This window comes from Panthera pardus, unplaced genomic scaffold (assembly GCF_024362965.1).
Source record: "Panthera pardus isolate Hobbes unplaced genomic scaffold, ASM2436296v1 HiC_scaffold_10, whole genome shotgun sequence".
NCBI classification, from domain to species: domain Eukaryota; kingdom Metazoa; phylum Chordata; class Mammalia; order Carnivora; family Felidae; genus Panthera; species Panthera pardus.
The window spans coordinates 82,405,484-82,431,451 of record NW_026526655.1 but is presented as its reverse complement, the minus strand read 5'-3'; the positions used below and the strand labels follow the sequence as shown (position 1 = coordinate 82,431,451).

General features: G+C 34.1%; 1 protein-coding gene across 10 annotated transcripts in view; it reads right to left on the bottom strand.

Moving 5' to 3' along the window:
* ORC4 (origin recognition complex subunit 4) overlaps positions 1-25,968 on the bottom strand; it is an 81,682-nt gene that overhangs the window by 31,371 nt on the left and 24,343 nt on the right. For 4 of the 10 annotated variants that reach the window (XM_019455514.2, XM_019455522.2, XM_019455531.2 and 1 more), the window contains 3 exons: positions 11,888-11,961; positions 9,255-9,331; positions 8,577-8,667 (listed from right to left, as the gene is read on the bottom strand). The exons of 1 other annotated variant lie outside the window; for it this stretch is intronic. In XM_019455514.2, coding sequence (XP_019311059.1) covers positions 8,577-8,667; positions 9,255-9,331; positions 11,888-11,944 — 225 coding nt within the window. In that variant the 5' untranslated portion in view covers positions 11,945-11,961. Of the gene's footprint in view, positions 1-8,576; positions 8,668-9,254; positions 9,332-11,887; positions 11,962-14,595; positions 14,619-25,968 lie in introns of those variants that run through there. 5 more of the 10 variants (XM_019455552.2, XM_019455561.2, XM_053909012.1 and 2 more) reach the window with 3 other exon arrangements.

The window sequence follows — 25,968 nt, the reverse complement described above, 5'->3', positions numbered from 1 at the left end:
GCAAACATACTGGCATAGTTCATTTAGACCTGCCAGCAATCAGGGATTTTTATGCTTACCTACTATTACTGTTACCACATGCTTGTTTCTTTGTCTACAGTAATTTCTGTATAGAAAAGTATTTTCCAGGATACAATCTGTCATTTGGAACCACATGTATTTTTTCAATAAAATGTTTGAGATACAGTAAATCACACTAACTTTCTGTTATCTTTATCAGTTGACTGCAGATTTAAAATTTTTGTATTTCAAGTAGTTTGGCCAAAGAGAGTATTAAAAATATACTGTATTCTTATTAAATTAAAATTTACATTTAAAAAGTTATACTAATAAGAGTTCTTGTCTAAAATCATCTATTTTATGTCTCAGGATACTCCACACACAACAAATCACAAAAGTTAAACAATCCTCCTTGGCTCTCTGTCCTCTCAATATTGGAGTGCAATAGGAATAAGTCAAATCATAACAAAATGGAATACCAAGTATGGGATTCTTCCCTATTCCAGCAAAGTCAGACTTGATAAGTGACTTTAAAGCACCAGAACAGGCTTCTCTGGTTTGAGAAGTAACAACAATGGGACAAACTGTCAGCATACCACGAACAATCTGTTTTATTAAGTGATAAATACTATGTCTTAATGGCTGTCTTCTTCTTTAACCTTGAATAAATAGAAAAAACTAACATGGGAGTTTATATAAAAATTATGTTACATAAAGGACATAAGCTGATGAAAAAGACTAATTAGTACTGAAAATGTGTATTTTAGAAAATAAATATTTTGAGCTGTTTAAGCCAGACTTAGATAAACACAAAACAACAGACTAAGAAGGTACATGACAAGGAGGCAGACAAGTAGGAAGGACTGTTAGAAGCTAAAATGCAGTATCACATTAGAAGAAGCAAAGTGTGGAACTGCTGGTGAAGAAAATCACGCTGGTGATATTGCAGAATGCTGAGGGGGAAAAAAAAAAAAGAAAGAACATGGAGAAATGACATAGAGAAATAAGAACAAAGGCTTAAGAACTGGATATGCTAATGCTAAGAAAGGACAAGAAGAAATAAATGAGAAATATCCCAAAATAAACTTATTCTTCAGTGAAAACAGACCTAAATTCATATTAAGAGGCTTTGAATAATATTAATTTTATGATCAGTGCTTAAACATAGCCTGTGAATGACAAATGCAGGAAGACAAGAGAATGAAATAAAAGGTACAAAAGGAAATAGGAAAGAAATAAAAACTTTCTGTCATTTGCAGATGACATGATTGTAGAAAATCCCCAAATATTGACAAATTTTTGGAACAAATGATCAATTACAACAAGATTGCACGATACAAGATAAAACACAAAGTCATTTGCTTTTGTATATATCAGCAATGAGCAGGTGGAATCTGAATTAAAAATGTCATACTACTCACATTAGCACCAAAAGTATTTACTTAGTATAAATCTAATGACATATGTGTAAGATCTATATGAGAAAAACCACAAAACTCTGATGAAAGACCTAAATAAATGAAAAGATATTCCATGTTTATCAATGTGAAAATTCAATATACTTAAGAAACCAATTTTTCCATTGTGATCTATAGATTGAACACAAAATCCCACAACTGAATACAAAAATTCCAGTACTTGGAAATAAATACATAAATTCTAAAGTTAATAAAAAGGCAAAGTACCCAGAATAGCCAAAATAATACTGAAGCAGCACACAAAGTTGGAAGACTGTCAATGCCTAACTGTAAGCCTTACTATAAAGCTACAGTAATCAAGACAGGCAGAAACAGACTGACACAAATACAATCAACTGACCTTTGAAAAAGAAGCAAAGGTAATTCAGTGAAGAAAAGACGGCCTTGTCAACAAACGCTGAAACAATTTAAACATTCATATACAAGGAAAAGAAAAAAAAAGAAAGAAAAAGAATTTAGACACAGACCTTACACCATTCAAAGAAATTAACTCAAAATAAATCACCAACCCAACTGTAAAACACAACGACTATAAAAGTTCCAGAAGGACACATAGGAGAAAAACCTAGAAGGCCTTGGATTTGGTGATGAAGTTTTAGATATAACACCAAAATCACAACCCATGAAAGAAATAACTGGTAAGTTGATATGGGAAAACTGCTTGCCAAGGAAACTCATAATAGAATTAAAAGAGAAACCACAGATTTGGAGAAAGTATCTGCAAAACACATAGCTGGTATATCCAAAATATACAAAGACTTCTCAAAACATATCAATAAGAAATGAATAAACCCAATTCAAAAATGGTCAGAAAATACCTTACCAAAGATATACAGATGAAAATAAGCATATGAAGATACTTAATATCATACATAATTAGAAGATTGCAAATAAAAATAGCATTGAGATACTACTACATACCTACTAGAATGGCTAACATTAAAAACAACGATAATACCAAATGCTAATGAGGATGCATAACAAGAGAAACTCTTATTAATTGCTGGTGAAAAAGCAAAATGGTACTGACACTTTGGAAGACAGCTTAGTACAGTCTTACAAAGCTAAACAGTCTTACCATACGATCCAACAATGTTGCTCCCAAGTATTTATCCAATTAAGTTGAAGATTATGTCCACATAAAAACCTGCATACAGTTTATAAAAGCTTTATTCAGAACTACTCAAAATTGGAACTAATCAAGTTCCTTTAATAGGTGAATGGATAAACAGTGGTACATCTATACAAAGGAATATTATTAAACAATTAAAAGGAATGACCTATCAAGCCATAAAATGACATGAAGGAACCTTAAATTCATACTGGTAAGTGGAAGAAGCCAATCTTCTTAATTTTATGATTCCAACTGTGACATTCTGGAAAAGGCAAAACCATGGTGATAATAAGAAAATTAGTGCTTGCCAAGGATTGGGGGTGGGAAGACTAATAGGTAAAGTACATTGGATTTTTAGGGTGGCAAAATTATTTTGTATGACACTGTAATGTTGGACACATGACTATGCATATGTTAAAATCCTCAGAATTGTACATCAGAAAGAGTGAACCTTCATGAAAACTATGAGACGCTAGTTAATGACAACATATTAATACTGGTTCATGAATTTCTACAAATGTACCATGCTAAGGGAAGATGTTAATAACAGGGGAAGTTGTATGTGTGTATGTGGGGGGTGGGGGGGAGGGATGGTTATAACAGGGGAACTCTCTGGCACAAAAACAGACACTCAGATCAACGGAACAGAATAGAGAACCCCGAAATGGACCCACAAACGTTTGTATGGCCAACTAATCTTTGACAAAGCAGGAAAGAATATCCAATGGAATAAAGACAGTCTCTTCAGCAAGTGGTGCTGAGGAAACTGGACAGTGACATGCAGAAGAATGAACCTGGACCACTTTCTTACACGATACACATAAATAAACTCAAAATGGATGAAAGACCTAACCATATGACAGGAAGCCATCAGAATCCTTGAGGAGAAAGCAGGCAAAAAGCCTCTTTGATCTTGGCCACAGCAACTTCTCACTCAACACGTCTCCAGAGGCAAGGGAAACAAAAAGCAAAAATGAACTATTGGGACCTCATCAAAATAAAAAGCTTCTGCACAGTGAAGGAAACAAGCAGCAAAACTAAAAGCCAACCGATGGAATGGGAGAAGATATATGCAAGTGACATATCAGATAAAGGGTTAGTATCCAAAATCTATAAAGAACTTACCAACTCAACACCCAAAAAACAAATAATCCAGTGAAGAAATGGGCAAAAGACATGAATAGACACTTCTCCAAAGAAGACATCTAGACGGCCAACCGACACACGAAAAAATGCTCAACTTCACTCATCATCAGGGAAATACAAATCAAAACCACAATGAGATGCCACCTTACACTTGTCAGAATGGCTAACATTAACAACTCAGGCAACAACAGATGTTGGCGAGGATGCGGAGAAAGAGGATCTCTTTTGTGCTGCTGGTGGTAATGCAAACTGGTGCAGTCACTCTGGAAAACAGTATGGAGGTTCCTCAAAAATTAAAAATAGAACTACCCTACAACCTAGCAATTGCACTACTAGGTAATTATTCAAGGGATACAGGTATGCTGTTTCGAAGGGACACATGCACCCCCATGTTTATAGTGCACTATCAACAATAGCCAAAGTATGGAAAGACTCCAAATGTCCATCGATGGATGAATGGATAAAGATGTGGCATATATATACAATGGAGTATTACTCGACAATCAAAAAGAATGAAATCTTGCCATTTACAACTACATGGATGGAACTGGAGGGTATTATGCTAAGCCAAATTAGTCAGAGAAAGACAAGTATCGTAGACTTCACTCATATGAGGACTTTAAGACACAGAACAGATGAACACAAGGGAAGGGAAGCAAAAATAATATAAAAAAAGGGAGGGGGACAAAACAGAAGAGACTCTTACATATGTAGAACAAACAGAGGGTTACTGGTAGGGTTGTGGAAGGGGGGGATGGGCTAAATGGGTAAGGGGCATTAAGGAATCTACTCCTGAAATCATTGTCGCAGTATATGCTAACTAACTTGGATGTAAATTAAAATAAAACAAAGTAATAAGTAAAAATAAATAAATATTGAAAAAAAAACAGGGAACTCTCTTACATGTTTAAATTTCTTTTTGGTAAAAAATAGGTCTATTTTAGCCAATTTACTAATTAAATGAGTAAAGTTTCAATTTGTATTTAAACATCTTTACAAGTGTTTACTAACTCTACTTCTTTTTTTTTCTGAACCTTCTCCATGCTTTTAGGGACAAACTTCCAAGATGAAGTTCAGAATAAATTCAGTTGCTTGCATGCGACCCAAGTTATATTTTTAGGCTAGACCCTTTAATATACACACCACTGAGATACAACTTCTCTGTTGTAATGCCACTTTGTTTCAAGATGCATAGTTTATGATGGAATAATAGGTCTAATGTACTGATTTCCTACATCTCATTTTCTCAGAGTATCACTAATGGAGCTCTTGAAGAATTAAAGCATTATCTAAAAATAATCTTTAAACATTTGTATGATGATGTGTTTTCCAAAGATAACAGAACAATGAAAACTGGAAAAAAAATTAACCTTTACTGAAAAAAGATCTAAATTCATATTAAGGGAGTTTATACAGTATCAGTTTTTATGACCTATGCTTATAGTCTGAAATTTTTACACTGCTAAGATAAAGAAATTCTACAACTATCAAGTCAGGGAAAAATCACACAAAAAACAAGTTAGCTGTGGTGAACATCACAGACATTCACCAAATACTTCTAGCAATCCCTTCTAGGCATCTAGGAGAAATCCACTTCTTCGCTCTCTTGAAATTAGGTATGAGCATGTGACACTCTGGTCAGGCAACTGTGAGGAGATGCAGTCTGTATCACCTCTGGGTAGGAACTGTAACAAGAATATGTGTCTGTGTTTCATCATTCTCCCTTTTCCTACATCAGCGCTTGCACTTTTATGTTTTGGAGGTGTTGCTTTCCTTAAACCTCATGAACCAACTTCTGCTAGCTTCAAACTTTTCTTCTGCAGCTTCCTCACCTCTCTCAGCCTTTGAACAACTGAACAGAATTAAGGCCTTGTTCTGGATTAGGCTTTGGCTTAAGGGAATGTGTAGGCCACTAAAACTTTCTCCATATCAGCAATAGGGCTATTTCACTTTCTCACTACTGGTGTGTTTACTGGAGTAGCACTTTTAATTTCCTTCAAGAACTTTTCCTTTGTATTCACTGCTTGACTAGTGTAAGAGGCCTAGCCTAGCTTTCAGCTTATCTTGGTTCTGACATGCCTTCTTCACTAAATTCAATCATTTCTACCTTTTGATTTATTTGTGTTTTTTTTTATTTTTATTTTTTTGACGTTTATTTATTTTTGAGACAGAGAGAGACAGAGCATGAACAGGGGAGGGGCAGAGAGAGAGGGAGACACAGAATCTGAAACAGGCTCCAGGCTCTGAGCTGTCAGCACAGAGCCTGACACGGGGCTCAAACTCACGGACCGTGAGATCATGACGTGAGCCGAAGTTGGACGCTTAACCGACCAAGCCACCCAGGCGCCCCTCTACCTTTTGATTTACAGTGTTTTGATTTAAAATGTGTGACTCTCCCCTTCACTTAAACACCTAGAGGCCACTGTAGTGTTATTAATTGCCTAATGTCAATATTGTTGTATCTTAGGGAATAGGAAAGGCCCAAGGAGAGGGACAGAGATGGGGGAGTGGCCGCTGGGTGGAGCAGTCAGAACAAACACATCAATCCATTAAGTTTGCCATCTTATATGCACATGGTTCCTGGCACCTCAAAACAATTATATAGTAACATCAAAGATCAGTGTTTACATATCACCATGACACATATAATAATGAATATGTTTGAAATATTTTGAGAATTACCAAGATGGGACAGAGACACAAAATGACCACATGCTGTTGGAAAAACGGTACCTACATACTTGCTCAACAAAGCGTTGCCAAAAATCTTCAATTTGTAAAATACACGGTATATGCAAAGTGCAGCAGAGCAAAGTAAAATGAGGTATGCCTGTACAAACCAATACAAATAGGATATTTTTTCCTCTTCCCTTTTTTTCTGGACTACAGACAAATGTTACTTTTTGCTGATGCATAATAATCTATCATATGGATGGATGAACCGGCATTTATTAACTGGTATTCTGTTGATGGACATTTATGTTGTTTCTCATCTTTCACTATCAATAAATGTTGTTGCAATGAGTAAGTGTATATACATCATTTAAAAAGTACAAATTCCTAGAATGCTGTTGCTGAGTCAAAGGGCACATGAATTTGTAATGTGGTTAGATACTGTCTCTTATTCTAGTTATGTAAATTTATACTACCAATAGGAACATGTGTCTATTTTCCTATAAGTTCACAATTTTAGTGTTCGCAATTTTACAGGTTTTGTCATCCTGGTAGACAGAAGTGCTAATGCTTTAAATTTGTTACTTATCGGGGCGCCTGGGTGGCTTGATCGGTTAAGCGTCCGACTTCGGCTCAAGTCATGATCTCATGGTCTGTGAGTTCAAGCCCCGCGTCAGGCTCTGTGCTGACAGCTCAGAGCCTGGAGCCTGTTTCAGATTCTGTGTCTCCCTCTCTCTCTGCCCCTCCCCTGTTCATGCTCTGTCTCTGTCTGTCTCAAAAATAAACGTTTAAAAAAAAAAAATTTAAAAAAATAAATAAAAAAAATAAATTTGTTACTTATAAGTAAGATTGAAGATGCTTATAAGTTTAAGACAGATTTGTATTTAATTTTCTGTGACCTTTCTGTGCATATCCTTTGCTCAGTGTTTCTACTGTTAATATTATTGTTAAGAATTTAAGATTCTAATAGCTCAAAGGCATACCAATCACATGGCTCTCTTGTTAAAACTATCCCAACAGCATTGAAGTCAAACACAAAGGAAAATCATAATAAAGAAAGCAAGAATAAAAAAATAGTGGTTATATAAAATGAGCAGAAGGATTGAATCAAATACAGTATAGTCAAAATGAAAATATTATTCTAAATATAATTGTAATATAATAAATGTGAAAAAGTATTCCAAGATTAAAAAAGAAAAGAAATTACCTAGATCTGTATTCCCAACTTATATACTTCAAATACTGGAAATGGGTGAGAAGAGTAAAATACTAAAGTCCTTATTTCCTCACGTTACCTAATGTACAGTCAATATTTATTGGTTACAAAATAAGCAATATTACTTATAATTTAACTTAATATAATTTAATAATTATAATTAACTTATAATTTACATAATTTTATTTAATACATAATTTTACTTCTACACATAAAAATAACTATGTTAGTGAGAAATCTAAATTCACTGCATGGAATATAGCAGAAAAGAAATTCTACGCAGCCCAAGTACTGAAAGTTAATAGTAATATATTCAACGTAACAGCTATAATTTGTCTCATATATCGAAAAGAATGTGAAAAGACAAAATCAGAGGAAAAAGCAAGAGTATGCTTTTGAGGTAACTAAGCGAAATATGATAGAGGGAAAGTAGAAAAGAATTCTAGAAGATGGGACTATAATGAAAAAATTACTTGAGTTAGGATTAAACAGTAAATAATCAAATAGTAGGGAGAAAAGAATGCATGGTATGATAGTTACCCAATTTATAAACAGAATCAATGCCTACCTTACAGGGTTAGTATAAAAATGATAACAGATAAAAAGCACAAGTTAAGGTACAGGACATAGATAAAAAGCACAAGAAACATGCTCAATAAATGCTAATTTGCTGTTTCTACTGGCAATCACTAATTCTTCAAGGACAAAAGACAATGGGAAAACATCAAATGAAAATTTGTTACTGAGGAGGAAAGTAAGGTAAAAAGGATATGCTCAATTCAAATATACCACCCTAAGTTTTAAGGCTTTGTAGGTCTTCTATGATTTAAAGAAAAAAACAAAAGCAAAATTAACAAAATAATGAAAATAAAAGATATTTCCGGTATTGGCTAGAAGAATCATCACATGTCTACAGAAGCAAGGAAATACCAGAAATCAATAGTTTTACCGTGGTCTTTCCTGATCCTCGGGGCCCAATAATGAGAACAGAGTTACTTTCTCCATGGATAGCAGTTCTTTTTAGCAGCTCAATTAAGTGTCTGAAATGACATAAATAGCCAACATTTAAAAAGGAAGCTAGAATAACTTGCTAGATAATACTTTTTAAAAGCTGAATATGAATATGCACAGAAAATAGGCATTCCCTTTTTCTCTCCCACTTGGCACTTGACTTATGCTGTATATAGTCCTACACAGAAAAACACAGGAAGAGATAGTAAGTCCATACGAATCTCGAGAAACTTCAAGAGGAAACCAAGTTAAGTTTGAAATATCTTGGCTTTATGATGATATGGGACAAGGGACAACAGTGGCAATTCTTGGAACCTTTCACTCCACAGCTGGCACTCGAGAATCAGGTACAAGACCTCAGAATTTGTCTCCATAATACCAGATGACAGAAACAACAAAAGATTCAAAGTTAAGGAGCTTTCCTGTTATGAAAACATTCATATCTGCTCTTGCTTTATAATATTCAGTGCTTCTGTATAAAAGCAAAATTTTTTATCTCTATAAAAACGTTAGCCATATTCAAGATAAAATCCATGTAAGGTAACGTAAAATCTATGTAGGTTTTTGAAAAACCTAAAGGGCATCTTTAAGTAGAAAAAGGGATAGCTAAACTTACTTGTATTGTACTTGTACTCCAAATAAGTTACTATGTGGGCTTTGATGACAAAATCTTTCCCGTAAAACTCTTTGTACCTGATTTAAAAAAGTGAGTAAATACAAATGAAAATGTTATTCATGAAATAAAAAATGACTGAGAATACACATTTATAGCAGTCAGAATTAGGTATTAATCAATTTATTTAACCCTCCATAAATAGCTTGTGTTCAAGAGTTCTGGTACCATTTTCATGAGTTGTAAAATTAGTGGGGTTTTTTTCTTTTTCTTTTTATTATCCCAAGTCCCAGAAGAAAGATGAAAATTTACTTGTGAAATCCAACAAGAGAATTACTTTAGCCACATCAGCAATTGGAGGGCTGTTTTACTGCATGTGAATGAATGATTGCTTCACTTTGTACATAACATATCAGCCAAGGAACAAAGACACAAAAGAATCTAATAACGTAATGTCATCTAATAATGCTCATGAACCACACCTCAATCTCTAGAGACCAAACACATCTAAACTGGCTTAGTTCAAGCCCTATCCATCTACATCTATCATGACAGTCAGGATTTGAGAAAATAAAGTTTAAAAGTCTATATACTTATTGAGGACCTATTAGATTCAGAACATACCACTACTAAAGGAGCATGACCCATGCCTAAAGAAACACTGCATATAAATTGGAAAGAAATGACATATTGAAAAAAGTAGTAATTCAGCACATAAGGAAATGTTCAATTACATGGAAGAAATTGTGTTCATCTACACCTATAAAATGAAGAATCATTGGAATGAATTAAGAAAAAAAATCTTGTAAGGGCCTAAATTTTGAGTTTGCCTTAGAAAAAAGGGCTTAGACTGGGTTTAAAAAAATTATGTCAGACAATCTAGCATAATTTTTCAAAATATAGACCATTAAAGGCATTCCGTTTCTGAATCTGCTGCTACTACAGAGGTCTTTCAGGGACAAAAGTCTTAAGAGGCTATTTCAGATTTGGTCCCATCATCAGAAGAAAGAAGCTTCCAAGATTATTTGCTTCTCCCACACTGACAACATTGGACCGATACTTCATGTACCAAAAAGATAAATCTGAGTCCTGTTTCCATGTACCAGAGGCTAAGCAAAGCAAATTATTCAGTAGAGATAAAATAATCCATATTATCATTGTATAAGAAGGGGAAAGAATAAGGAGTGATGCCAGAAGTCAACTACATGGATTTTAAAGTTAGCCTTTTCTAAATGTTAATTTTTTTAATCTACAAAATTGAAACAATTTTCTGGCAGGCCTGTTCTCAAGATTAAATAAGGCAGTCATCTGTAACATAACACAGGTATTGTATAGGTAACAGCTGATACCTATAAAACACTTAAATGAGCATCTACAGAGACTCAACTAAACATAATGCTTATTTCTCTACTTATGTAAGATCATTAGAAATCAAAAGATAAACCTCACTTTTTTTTTTCTTTCTCAAACTTCATTAAAGTCTAATAGAAAGGCAAGAACTATGTATAACATCTAAGGGTAAAGTGAAGTGAAGCTGTAGTGAACAGTGAAAGGTTCAAAAATCTCAAGTGATCTGAGATGAAGGTTAAATAGGTGTATACATGTACAGAAACTGAACTGTATGTAATTTGTGCACTTTACTAGGATATGTAAATTATACTTCAGCTAAAAACTTTCTTTGAAACAGAGTTAAACATTTTCCTTCCAAAAAGAAAGTAAGGTCTTATATGAAGGGATGCCAATAACTTACATTTAGTTTTTATTAGAAAAACACACAGTTCTGGTCAAGCCAGATAAATAGAAATACCAGAGCAGTTATTATACCCACTCCCTACTATATTCCTTAAGGGAGACACACATACATATATACTCACCATTGGAATACAGTATGCACTTAATATTAAATTTTCATGATAAAAACACCCAACATACCAGGAAAAAAGACAGCATCCTCAATCTGATTAAGGGTACCTACAAAAACTATAGCTAACATCATATATATCAATTGTGAAAGAATGAATGTATTTCCCAAATATAAAAAATGAAACAAGAATGTTCTTTTCACTTTTACTCAATATTGCACTGAAAGTTCTAGTTGGGGCTATTAGACAATAAAAAAAATTAAAGTCAACTAGACTGAAAAGGAAGAAGTAAAACTATATTTGCAGATGACATGATCTTATATATTAAAAAACTAAAGAATACACTAAAAACTATTAGAACTAATAAGTCTGGCAAGGCTACAGGAAACAAGAGTAATATACAAAAATCAATTTCACTTAGATACACTAACAATGAACAAGTAAAAAAAATTAAGAAAAAAACTCCCATTTATAACAGCATCACAAGAAGTAAAATAGGAATAAATTTAACAAAAGAAGTCCAAAACTCTGAAGATTACATTAAAGTAGATGGAAATTAGAAGACATTTGGGAAGGCAGAAGTCAAGTTAGCACTCCAACTATCCAAAGACTTACAAAGAATAAATAAATGTAGTGTAAGGCATTCTACCCTTTTGAATGGAAAGGGAGTTATGTTCTCCCTTCACGTTAAAGGGAGAATTCCAGTTAAGAAGATGACAATTCTCTGATCAGCGTTGCATGTTACGAGACCTTAGGATTAATGAAAATACTAACCTGTGAAAGGAGCTCTGCATGTATTAAGTTGTTACTCTTTGATTTACGACTGCTCATTTCAACAAACTGAAATCCTTAAAAAAAATAAATTAGCATGAATACAAAACATTACTGGCTTGAAAAGATTATTTAAGAATTTACTATCATAGAATCAAAATAAACACAAGTTTTAAAACATGAAAACATGAAAATGTCCAATTTCTCAAACTTCAAAAAATTTGGGCTAAACCTAGTGTGATAATCATTTCACAGTATATGTAAATCAAACCATCATGCTATACACTTCAAACTCATACCTTAATGTATGTCAATTTTTTCTTTCTTACAGACAACTACTCCATTTCTCTTCAATCTACTATTCACATCCCTTCCTTAACTTTTTTTTTTTTTAACTATGTGCTTCCTTCATACAGAATGTTTCCCTCCCCATCCATCCCACAGGATCATCACATTCCACAAAACCTTTGCTTTCTTGCTCCATTCACCAACCATACACAATCATTAGAGAGTAGGTAAAATGCATCTTCTCTGAACATCCATAATTGCCTGTATTTCTCTTTACCCGTAATCAAATTACATTAAAAAAGATTTCCACTTAATTGCCAGTATCCCCAAACTGAGTATATTTCAAAATTAGATGCATTTTAGCATAATGTCCAAATAAAGTTGGGAATGACAGCAGGAATGAAAAATATATATACTATTAAGAAAAAGATAACTTTTGTAAAATTCTTCTTTAGGGCAACATATTCACAGATAAATACTTTTGGTTAAAAGATCTAATTTTTTTCACACTGACTTCCAATAGCAATCCTTTACTAGTCTGGTAATAAGAACTTAAGCAGTGTTTACTTATATACCAGGAACTGTTATAAGTGCTTCGTATATACCTCATTTAATAACTCATTAGCTCATATTTTTAATTTCACATACTGACAATTAGATGCCAACCCCTGGAATGCTGTTTTATGCTTCCCTGGAAATGCTAACAGGGTAACATCTGAAAAAGGCTATGACAGATAAATATCAAGAAAATCTGTCTTCCTTTTATTGTATAAGCTATGTAGCCAGGGCCTAAACTCTGGCTTCTGGTGCCAAGCTCCCAAACTGGAAACTCAAAAACAGAGTCATCAACTGCTGTCTTAACCTTTAAGAATATTTTTTCTTAGGAGAAAATTAGTCTTCTCAGCTGCCCCTAGAAGGCACCTAATCCCTAAAAGGCACCTTCTATCAGCCTAATGTCCATGCAAGGCACCTTGTTTCAGCATCTTTACATTAATTATTTTTACTTGATTCTACTTAATTATTTTTTCCCTTAAATCAGAGTTGTATGTGGGGTTTAGAAAACCCTTTCAGCAAAATGAAATGACAGCCTCACTGTGGTTTAAGATACTCTTGACTATGAAAAAGATCTGTAAGTCAACATCTGAACTCACAAAAAAAACATGAAATAATTGCCTACTAGAAAATGAGGACTGAATTTTTAAAAACTGGGGGAGAGCTTTTACAATATGCTTTTGTTTTTAGGGCTATAATAGCTATTTCAAACTATCACTGAATTAAAAAGTATTTTCCCCATTTCATAGATTAAGAAAACAATGCTCATGAAAGCTAAGTAAAATGTCTGAGGTCATAGGTAGGTGTCTAATCTGCCTCCTTGCATCAAATATAATTCAAGTAAACCATTAAAAGCATGCATTTGTCTTCTTTTGGGGATCATTCATGAAAGAAACACACACAGTACTTCAGTGCCTACCTTGCTGTAAATTAAATCTTAGTCAAAAGATTAATTTTAATACGTTTTGCCCCTCCAAATAATAGTCAAATCTGCACTCCATAACAAAGTATATTTTAAAAAACAATTCTAATTTAATAGAAAAAAAACAAGCTTTAGAGCATGACAGAAAATATTTGTAATCCACATATTTGACAAAGGACCAATATATAAAGCATCTTCAAAATTCAACAAAAAAGAAACAATCCAATTAGAAAAATCTGCAAAAGACATAAACAGACATTCCACTGAAGAGGCAAAAGGGATGGCAAATAAACATGTGAAAGATGTTTAACATTATTAGCCATTTGGAAAATGCAAATTAAAACCATAATGAAATATCAATACATATCTGTTAGAACAGCTAAAATAAAAAAGTGAGGTAACACCAAATGCTGGTGAGGATGCAGAGAAACTGGATTTTTCACACAACTACTGGTGAGAATGCAAACTGGTTACAGCCACTCTGCAAAGTTTCTTGCTGACAGTTTCTTAAAAACCTAAATATATTCTTACCATGCAACACAGCAAACAACTGTACTCTTGGGTATTTATCCCAGAGAAATGAAAACTTATGTTCAACCTAAAGCCTTGTAATGTGAATGCTCATTACAAATTTACTCATAATAACCCTCAAACTGGCAACAATACAGATGTTCTCCAATGAGTCCACAGAATTTAACAAACTCAAACATCCATCCATATAAGGGAATATACTTGAGCAAAAAAAGAGGAGTAACTACTGATACATGCAACAACATACATGGATCTCAACAGTATTTATTACCCATAGTAAAAAAAAAAAAAAAAAAAAAAGCCAACCTCAAAAGAAAATTACATATTTTATGATTCCACTTAAACAACATTCTTGAAACAATGTGAATAATAATTTGTACTAAAAACTTCTACAGTAATTGTAGTCACCCAAGCTTACATTTGGTACTAAAATGATTAATAGCCATGTATAGATATTTAGTTCCTCTTACACTTTGTCTAGTCCTACTATTTCGGAATAGTAAATAAAATAAAGCACAGAGGGAAGTGGAAGGAGTCCCAAGATCCACTGGTATAACTGAAATGACAAGAGATTAAGAACAGAGTGGTAGTGGCTAAGAGACAGAGTCAAGGTTGCAGGGGTGAGTATAACTACAAAAGGGTTGCATGGAGAGTTACTCTGTAATGGTGGAACAGTTGTGTATCTTTATTGAGGTGGTGGTCACACAAATCTATACATGGGATCAAATCACAGAGAATTATACAGACATACAAAAATCAGTGCAAGTAAAATCTGCTTAAAAACCAAATAAGACCCATAGTCCAGTTAACAATATTAGAGCAATATTAATTTCCTGATTTTGATATTGCATTATAGTTATACGAGAGTTATACGTATTAACACGAGAGGTCATCCTTAACAGAAGCTGGATGAAACCGGTTTACAGGACTCTAAGTACTACTTTTGCAACTTCTGTGAGTCTATAATAATTTCAAAATAAAAATTTAAGAAAAAGACAATTCTAATTTTAAAGTTTTTTTCCCCCAACTGCTTAATGACAAAAAATGAAATGAATAATAGTGGTACAACTAAATCTTGATTATCTGAAAATTGATTATTAGAGTATGCTTGGTTGAATTTCTCTTCAAATTATACCAGTGCATCCAGGGACTACTTCCACTTCCTACTGTGCTTTCTATAATATGATTTTATTTGCTATTCTAAAATAGTAGGACTAGACAAAGGGTAAGAAGAGCTGAATGTCTATGCATGACTATTACTCATATTGGTGGAACCTGGGTGACTCTAATTATTTAATTGTAGGAATTTTGGTACAACTTACTATTACTTACTGATACTATTTCAAGGAGCAGTGAAATGGGTAATTCCAAGGAATGGCTTACTCTCATATTATTTCTTTAGCTTCCAGTGGACCTTCCTCTCAAATTATGTTCTGCTAGAGTGAACGCACCAGTTTTCAATCTCAGATGCTGGAGTAACAATTGGCCTATTATACTGCCTAAAGAATTTCAACCCAATCCACTTCTGTCACTAGCTGCTTCGATCCCACTTTAGATCAACATCATGTCTAGACCAGAAATCTATAGCAACTTTTTTATCGGTCTCCAACTCTTATACTCATTAGTGATACCACTTTCACATAAAAACCCCTCAGTTCCCCCCAAGCCCCCAAATTCTGAATTCCAAATTCTCTAACACCATTTAAAAGGAAGGGTCTGGGAGCACCTAAGTGGCTCAGTCAGTTAAGTGTCTGACTTCAGCTCAGATCATGATCTTGTGGTTCACGAGTTCAAGCCCTGCGCTGGACTCTGTGCTGACAGCTCGGAGCCTGGACCCTGCTTCAGGTTATGTGTCTCCCTCTCTCTGCCACTCCCCTCCTTGTGCTCTCTCTTTCTCTTTCTCAAAAATAAATAAAAACATTTAAACAAAATTTAAAATAAAAGTTAAAAAAAAAATAAAAGGAATGGAGTGCCTGGATGGCTCAGTCAGTTAAGCATCCGACTTTTCTCAGGTCATGATCCTGGGGTCCATGGGTTTGAGCCCCACGTGGCTCAGACAGCTCAGAGCCTAGAGACTGCTTCAGATTCTGTGTCTCCCTCTCTCTCTCTCTGCCCCTCCCCCACTCATGCTCTGTCTCTCTCCATCTTTCAAAAATGAATAAACGTTAAAAATAAATAAATAAATAAATAAATAAATAAATAAATAAATAAATAAATGGAATGCTCTGAATGACTAGCTTCTCAGTTTAACTTACTAGCTCCTTCTATTAATATTCTGTCTGAACATTCAACAATTCTTGTATCCTGCTTCATACCAACCTCTGGAATACGTTCCTGTGATACCCCTATATACTCCTACTCTGGGTAAAGTCTGAGGGGATGTGTCTGTCAAATGCTTTCAGGATATATGCTATCTTCTCCTTTCATAAAACTTAATCATCACACAGTGTGATATAACTAACTCTGTGCTTACTTATATGTTTGCTCCACTGGATCACAGTCTCCTTAAAAGAAGGGCTCAGAAATTATGCCTATCATTGTATCCAAATCAACCAGTACAATGTTGGCATACAACTGGTTTTCAAGAAAAGTATTTGATAAATGAATACATGCTAGGTAGTGGAGGATGTCCACAGGTAAACTAGCTGCCAAAAAAGAAGCCAGAGCCAGGTTAAATCAACTCCTTAGCTAAGTTTCAAATTTTTTAGCAATTACATGCCATGACTCTAAAAAAACTGCCAAGTATAAAAGAATAATAAATTATAAAAATACAGAATGACTTATTCTCTAATTCAAGTAAAATATATGCAGTATATCTCATGGTAGTGTCACAGCAATGTAATTTCAAAATGGTTAAAATATAGTTAAATTATTTATGAAATTCATTTAACCGAGAACTTACAAGAGTAACAAAAGATAAAGTACATGAAAATTTTTTAAGAAATAATTTTTAAATCAAGTTGCAAAGCATATAAAGCTGTATGTCTGGTGATTCAAAAGAAGCTAACGTCAATTATTGTTAGACAAAGACATCAGGAATTTTTATCTTTTTATAAGTGACTGACAGCTTGCTAGTAACATTAAAAAAATTAGCAAAATATTCTTTCTGGAATTAGGGTTGTATATTTCATATTTTATTTACTGCCTTCAATTAAACCTTGAGGTTTAGGAGGAATATTTATTCCAAATGAAGATTAAAATTACTAGTCAATAGCTACACTTTTCCTTTTCTAATTTGTAATTTTGCCATGATTTGGAATATTCTCCTTACTCATTTCAAACTTGAAAATGCTAGATGCATTTTAGCATGTCTGAAAAATTTGGCAATAGAGACTTTAAACCTTTTACTGAATATATGAAAAGATTTCCATTTTTGAAATTAAACCAGAAAAAAGTAAAGGTATAAGAAGTGAATATGAAGATACCAGAATTTTTCTAGAAATTTTTAGTTTTTCTTAGAAAGTCACAAGTGATGAAACTAAATATATATATATGTGTGTATATATATATATATATATATACATACACACATATATTTAAGAACATTATTCAAATTAGAACTGTGAATAAGGAGAAGTAAATGGTAAAGACCATTTATATCAAATTTAAGATAAACGCAAATTCAGAAAGAGCCAAGGAAAAGGAGAACTAGAGAAATGAAATTGGTAGCAATATTGTGTCCTTAAAGAGCTTTGTTACTAGCAGGGCCTAGATTTGGGTTCTTGTTCTGTGGTGTCACTTTTGCAAATTAACTTTCCTAAGTCCTAGTTTTCTCCTCTGCAAAATTGAGATAAAACTATTATCTAACTCACTGGGTATTGTGGGGGTTAAATTAAATGGTTTACTTGATATGCCATGCTGTCAAATCCCATGCACAGTGAACACAGTACCCTTTCTAAATTATCACATTACATTGGAGAAGAACCAAAATGAGGATGAGAGGGGTGCAGAAGCACATCATCTTATTCTAAACAATTTCTGTGACAGTACTTCTTTGACAATGCAATAAATGTCAAGTGCAACTTCAACTAAGGTACCTCAGAACTATGAGAGCCTACTTCAATGGTATACATTTACTGAGTTTTGCTCAATACAAAATACAGTTTTAAATACTGGTATAATAAAAAGAAATTATGGGCAGATCAGTCTATAGTTACATGGATCCCAAAGACCTCAAATCACTAATTGTAAGAAGCTATTCAACACCTGGAAGAGATGATTGCTGGGCAGCATCCCCAGAGTTTCAGATTTAATAGGTCTGGGGTAGTGGTTGAGAATTTGCATTTCTGTTAAGTTCCCAGATGATGCTCCTCTTGCTTGTCCCCAAACCATATTTTGTGTACTACTGAGAAAATTGACTTGATTACCTTGCATTCCACATCAGACCTGGTAAAACTGATGAGACCACAGAAGGTAAAGAAATCCATGGGTATAGAAAACATCTCTTCAAACCAAGCTAAGCCTAAAGGTAAACAGTATCTAAGGATCACACTTAAATAGTTATCTAAGGGTCATCAAAACAGGAGAATTTGGAATAGGAAAGACACCAAGAAGCCAAGGGACTTTTATCACAGTAAATAAACAAATATGCTAGAAAGCTTCCTTATTAGATAGAAAAATAGACCACTGAACATAAACCACAAGTAGAATAAGAAAGTGAGAAGAGTTTTTCTTTCCTCTAGTTACTGAAAAGTAATAAAGGTTTTGTCCTATCATCTGATAATTCAGAGAGACTTTGGAGGACATTCCAAAACAGTATACATTCTGTGATCTACTTGAGAGATTCTTTTGGTTGCCTGGATCTTTTACATTTACATGTTGTCCCCTGATTTAAAAGAAACCCAAAAATCTTTCCTGAAAAGAATTTGAAAATTGTTTTGATATATATGCTTTAACAGCATAGAAGACAATGTTTTTACAAACAGTTTTTGATTCGTCAAGATTTCTTGGGAAAAATTAAAATCCCTAGGCTAAAAAAAATTAAAAGTAAAAATTAGTGTCTAAAAAATACTTTGGAAAATAGTTATTAACCTAGTACCAGTCTCAGACTGGTATCAAACAACATGAAAAGCACTTAATATAAAAAGAACAATAAGATGTGCTTGATTCAGGAGATAGGACAAACATTTGCTCTGATGAAGCCAGCTAAATAATGGTGCTAACTGAAGATTACAGTCTCACAGTTCCAATGACAAGATGAGAAAAGCACTAATGGTGTGGCACTGTTAGGCTGTGTCAGTTACTATGATGCCAAGTGGGTGGTCAATGGCAAAGAACAAGTAGTATTCAGGTAGACATGAGCAAAATGGATGAATGGTCATTAAAAAAAAAAAAAAAAAATCCCAGGGCAATAGATCTGAATCTTTAGGGGTAGAATCCGCCCCTCCCCCCTTTTAGTGCCATAAATTATTATTCTGATATATAGTGTTGGAAAAAAAACTGGAATAGTGTCACAGAACATGCCTGTAGAATTGCTGGTAAATGACAAAGGGGTTGTTTTTATAAAACCTGAGCAACTTAGGTCTGTGTTAATTTGTCCACTTCCCTAGACACTGATCTCTTGAGCAGTTAAGTGTACCATATAAGATCGTTATCAGAAGAATTTATTGCCAATATCCACAGAAGGAAGGTACTTTTTTGCCCAAGGCCACCTGCTTCAAACACTGTTGAGGATGTGATGACCTCACAGCCTAAAAAATGCAGAGAAGCTACCACAGATACCCTGTGAAGAGCAGTAAAGCAGGAAAAAAAAAAAAAATTTAAAAACAAAAACCACACCTTTTCTTCCTATTTACTTAATGTTTCCATGCATTGGTCTTGGTGAATAGATATTTAACCTAATTAATTACCTGCCCTTATTTATTGTACATGTTTATGCGAGAGTTAAAGTTGATTCTTAATTATATAACCTTCTCTCTATATATATTACCACCAAAGGGTTCAGAATACAAATGAGGCAATGACTTTAAAAAAAAAAAAAAAAACCTTCACACTTGAAGATATTAAAAACTCTTAACCAGATAACTAAAAATAAACAATGTCATTTTACCCATGCATAAATGTGCACATATGAAGCTACTCAAGCCAGAATATTCATTCACACAACAGCCAAATAAAGCATACCATTCATGGAATATTCACACACACACACACACAAAAAAACAGATAAAATTTGTTTTTCATTAACGGTCTTCTAGATGTTCTTACATGTCCAGAGCTAAGGCACTAAACTTGAAAGGCTTCCTGGCTATGCTACCCAAGATTTTACTTTCACTAGAAGCTGTCAATAGAGAAAAAGCTAAAGCTACACAGAACAGGCATCTTTAAAGTATCTGAATGTCGGGGTGCCTGGGTGGCTCAGTCCGTTAAGCATCCAGCTTCAGCTCAGATCATTATCTCTCAATTTGTGAGTTCAAGCCCCACGTCGGGCTCTGTGCTGAAAGCTGAGAGTCTGGAGCCTGCTTCAGATCTGTCTCCATCTCTCTCTGCACCTCCCCTGCTCACGCTCGCTCTCTCAAAAATAAACATTAAAAAAATAAATAAGTAATAAAAAAATAAAATGTCTGAATGTTAATCATTCTTCTCACCTAATTATACTGTTAACATTCCTCAGGATCATGTAGTATAGTGGAATCAAACTAAAGGGTAGTTAGATCATAGCCAATTCATCTATGATGGGATTCTGCTCTTTATTATTTCTTATATCCTTGTGCACTCAGCGAGGTACCTTTAATGTGGTATGTACAATGAAATGCAGTAGGTCCAGTGAAAGCATTCTTCTCACAAAACAAGAGTACAAGCTCACAAATTATTACACTTTTTTATTTTAAAAAGGCAAAGGAAAATCAGCTGGCATTAATGAAGTTTTGGACCCAAGGGTAACCTTAAACTATAATTAGAAACATACACAAAGAATCAATTATTTGCTTTACTCTATGTAAGTTTCCCAAATATCATTAATTGCCTGGGAAAATTCTTCTAAAACATGATTTGCGTGTCTTGGTCATAAATCTGGGTCTACAGAATGTTCTCTGATGAACTTTGCTCTACTACCAGGTCTAGGAACCACTGCTCTTCACTATTGGCTCAAATAACTGAATTGCAATGTAGCTCTGACTTCTCTCTTAGGTCATTCTACTCAGTTCTGACATACACATAAAGGTGGATATATAGAGAGGGTGGAAAGATTCTCACCACACCAATTCCAGAGCACTTCTAAATTGTAAATCAGAAAGGTACTGGCCACTGAAATTTGTTCCTATGTTGACAAATGACCAAAATGACAGGAATTATAAAATTATGTCACATGAAGCTGCCTGCTCAGAGTAGCCTATCTACAGTTTCCATGGTCCCTACAACTCACACTAATTGAAGAAATGTTAAAAGGTGAAACACTAAAATATATTCCTTGATGGATACTTAGCAAACCTATATGTGGAATTTTAGACTTTTAAAGAGATGTTAAACAAAGCAGGATGACTACATTAATTTAAGACACAATCATGTGTATATTCAGCTTCCACTTACCAACTGAGGTGGCTTATTTATCACAGTAATTACCCATTTCTATTCTTTCCAAAAACTACATGTTGACTAATTCCTAAAAATTATGAAACATGTCCTTTACTGCTCCTGAGATTTCAATGGGCACTTATAGCTCTTCTTTATCATAATGCCTTCCTCAGCTCCAACCTTCACTCAGAGCCTCTATCTATACGTCATTGTCTCTACATCATATATTTTAAATTAACTCTGGCCAACAATAAAACATAAAAGTGATTATTCTGAAAATCTCTTAACTTGTAAAAACATAACAAGAAAAGAAATAAATGACAGTAATAACGTATTCCCAAATAGAGCTCAATATTCAGCAAGATGTCAAGTTGTTTTCCCAGCCTAGAGATGGCAAACATAGATCTACCAGGTAGGCACAGCCAACTTAATGTCTTCATCTTAGTTTGGTTCTAATCATTGTCTTTGAGACTAACAGAATAAGAAACGATTCAGGGAAAACCAACTTGGATAAACTCCTGGGGAAGTCCTTTTAAGTCAGATTTTTTTTTTTTTTAATTGAACTACAGATGGCACATAATGTTACATTAGCTCCAAGTAGAGAACATAGTGATTCAAGAAGTCTTTACATTATGCTTTGCTCACTGCAAGTGTAGCTACCATCTGTCACCATACAACAATATTGCAATACCATTGACTATATTCTAAATGCTGTACCTTTCACCTCCATGAGGAAATGCTGTACCTTTCCTATACATTCCATAATTGGAAGCCTATACCTCCTACTCCCCTTCACCCATTTTGCACATCCCCCCCCCCCCCCCCACTCCCTTCCCCTCTGACAACCATCACTTTATTTTCTGTATTTCTGGGTCTGTTTCTATCTTGTTGTTGTTTATTCATTTGTTTTGGTTTTTATATTCTACATATAAGTGAAATCATAAGGGATGTCTTTCTCTTAGCATAATTTCACTTAGCATAATACCCTCTAGGTCCATCTATGTTGTTGCAAATAACAAGATCTCATTCTTTTTTATGGCTGAGTAATATTTCACCAATTCAAACAAAAAAAACAGATTTTTTTAAGTTTAGTAAATTGACCAAATATCTCCCAGCTTGCTGATCAGTAACAGGATATAATATCTGTATTATAAGATAAAACCAAATTGTAACTGGTAATATCTAAAAGAACTTCAAGTTATCAAATCTTACAAAGGCACAGATTATGGCACTTGCTTTGATAACCACCAGCTATAGCTGAGAATAAGCTGCTCAATAAATTACTGAATTGATTTAATAAATATTTCAAAGTAAAAAACATTGTTTCACCAAAATGATACTGTTGCTTTAAGTCACTAAGTCCTTTTATGCCACAGATTTTAGGTACTCAACTTGCCAGCTGTGTAAATTAGATATAAATTTTTTGGTAGTATTATTACATGGTGATTAACATTTCCTGACTAATTTGACTCAAGACATAAATAAGATGGCTATACAACATATTTGTGTGTCTATGTGTGTGTATATATATATATATATATATATATATGTATGTATAAATGATTGTGGTTTCAGTTTCAGACACTGCTTAAAGGAATATTTTCACCCCATTAAATAGAGATTGTTACCTGGAATGACATTACAAACAAAATAGAAGATAAATGCAATCTAAAAAAATGATTAAATATTTATTTAAATAAATAAATGTATAACTGCCTCCCTGTATTATAATGAGAAAACCAAGTAGCACCAAGCTAATAACAAAGATTCTCAACCAATTCAATTTAACAAATATTTAGTGAATGGGTACTTATTACAAGGCCCTATGAGAAGTACTATGGGAAAGATAAAATATTAAAGTTGGTCTCTATCCTCAAAAAGCTTAAAGTCTGACTGGAATAAGATATACGAATATAAAAGTAGAAAAAGCAGTGAAAGTACAAAACAAGGAATAAACTCATGGATTTAGTAATGAAAGGGGTCTTAAAGAACATATAGTCCACTTTTTATTAAGAGTAGAAATTGGGCAGAGAGATTTTTTTTTAATTTATTTGAGAGCGAGCGAGAGAGGGAGGGAGTGAGCACTGGTGCGTACACATACGAGTGGGGGAGGGGCAGAGAGAGAGAGGGAGACACAGAAGCTGAAGCAGGCTCCAGGCTCTGAGTTGTCAGCACAGAGCCTGATGTGGGGCTCAAACCCACAAACCATGAGATCATGACCTGAGCCAAAGTCGATGCTTAAAAGATTGAGCCACTCAGGTGCCCCTACAACTTAGGTTTTTAATAAACATCTGTATTTTTAAGATAAAAAAACTTAACATTCAGAAGTAATACTTATTTATCACAGAAACTTTGGAAAGCCAATAAGGAGCCATGTGGATAAAGATCATTGAGCAAAATGAAATCAGAGAATACTTGTCCTTGCAATATCTAATAATGAAGAAATGTCCTGGGGGATGATGGGAAAATGGATTATGGAACCTAGGAAGCACCAGGAATCCTTCTCCACACCTAGAAAGCAACTGTACAGGGAAGAATCCAATATAAGTATTTTGGAGCTCTGGAGTCTATTTACGGTTTTTAATATTCAGAGGAAGACTTGGAAAGCAAATTGCCAATAATTTTGGTTAATTTCAGCTCTTTGGTCAGTAGCAGCTATCTATCCCCCACTACTGAGCCCAATGGTAGGCAACTATGAACCTGTTCCTTGAGCATCTTGCACATAGTTTATGGTGACAGACTGGTGACAAAGGGATCCTGTTGCCCAAATGTCAGGGATTTGTGTTGATGGTGGCTTTTCACCTCAGAAATAGAGAGACAAGATGCCATTATTATTCCATTTCCCCTTATTGTTAGAAGTCCCTCTTTCTCCTGCAGGTATAACTTCCATGGGAATAAAAAGGCTAGTGCCCACTTTCCGTCCCTTTAGTTTTTTCTTCCTCTTTTCGGAAGCCAGAGATTACAGACTAGGACATTAAAAAGAAACTGTACAAATGAGGGGAATTAGAAAGTCATGATACATATCCAGGGAAAGGTGAAGGCTCACAGAGACCTGAGAAATTGTAATTTTATACCTGAAGCTGATTTTTGGCACAGAGACAACACTACAACAATTAAAAAAGTAAAGTAATGGACAAAGACAAAAAACCCCAGCAAACTTTGCAGAATAGGGATATCTTCTGATTTCTAGAATTGTAAATTATTAGATTCAAATGCTCACTTTTTAAATAGAAAATATCAGGTCATACAAAAAAAACGGGGGGGGGGGGAGCAAACACTTCTTTTTCAAGGGAATAGTCAGTAAAGTTACAAGGAGAAAAAAATTTTAATGGAGCCTGCACTAGTAATGTGAGCAGGAACTGTAACACTGTATACCAAAGAAAGCATTTACAAGAGAAAACAGGTGAGAATATGTCCCATTTACTTAGTTTTAAAATTGTCCAAGTAGGTCAAAGACATAATAAAGAGTCTTTCCTACCCTGCAGATGAATAGGCTCCAAACTAGTTGGTGCAAAAAAAACCCTCCCTCAGGTAAAACAAGTATTTATTTAAAGGGTTCTATTTAAAATATTTATCTAAAACATGAGAATTAAATTAAGCTTAGATAATATTTAATATATAAATTGACATTAATACCTCCACTTGATCTGTGTTAGCTAGTCGTGTCATGTCACAACAGCAATCTAGGAGCCCTAAGAAAGAATGGGAAGTAAGTAAAAGATAGGGGTTACAAATTGCACCATGTTTATTCACGTTCAGCTTTTTACTATATGAGTTAGGTGTGTGAGTCCAGTTGGATGGATAATGAACTTAAAGGTATTGTTATGACGTTTTAAAGGAAGATGAACTAATTCAAGTACTATGGGGGGGGGGGGGGGAAGGACAGGACAAGGACAAGGACAAGGACAAGGACAAGGACAAGGAAAGAGAAAAACCAAAAATAAGTAGAACTTTAAAAATAAAGGTAGGAAAGAAAGATTTTTGAAAGAAATTTGTGCTATGGAGAAAGCATTTTAAAAATGTTTTCATCTCTGATTTTGTGTCTGAAAATGATGTATTATCTATAAAAATCTTTATAAATATACAATTGACACTTATGAAGAAGACTTTCTAACACATATACCTATAAAGAGCAGAATGAGCTTTATATCAATTTGTTAAAAATATAAAAACACACCTTTACAATCAGTTTGGAAAAACACCCAATTTACAATGAGAAAAGATGAAATTTACTAACAGAACTACAAAATCTATGTAAAATTGGTGGATGGGACTGAAA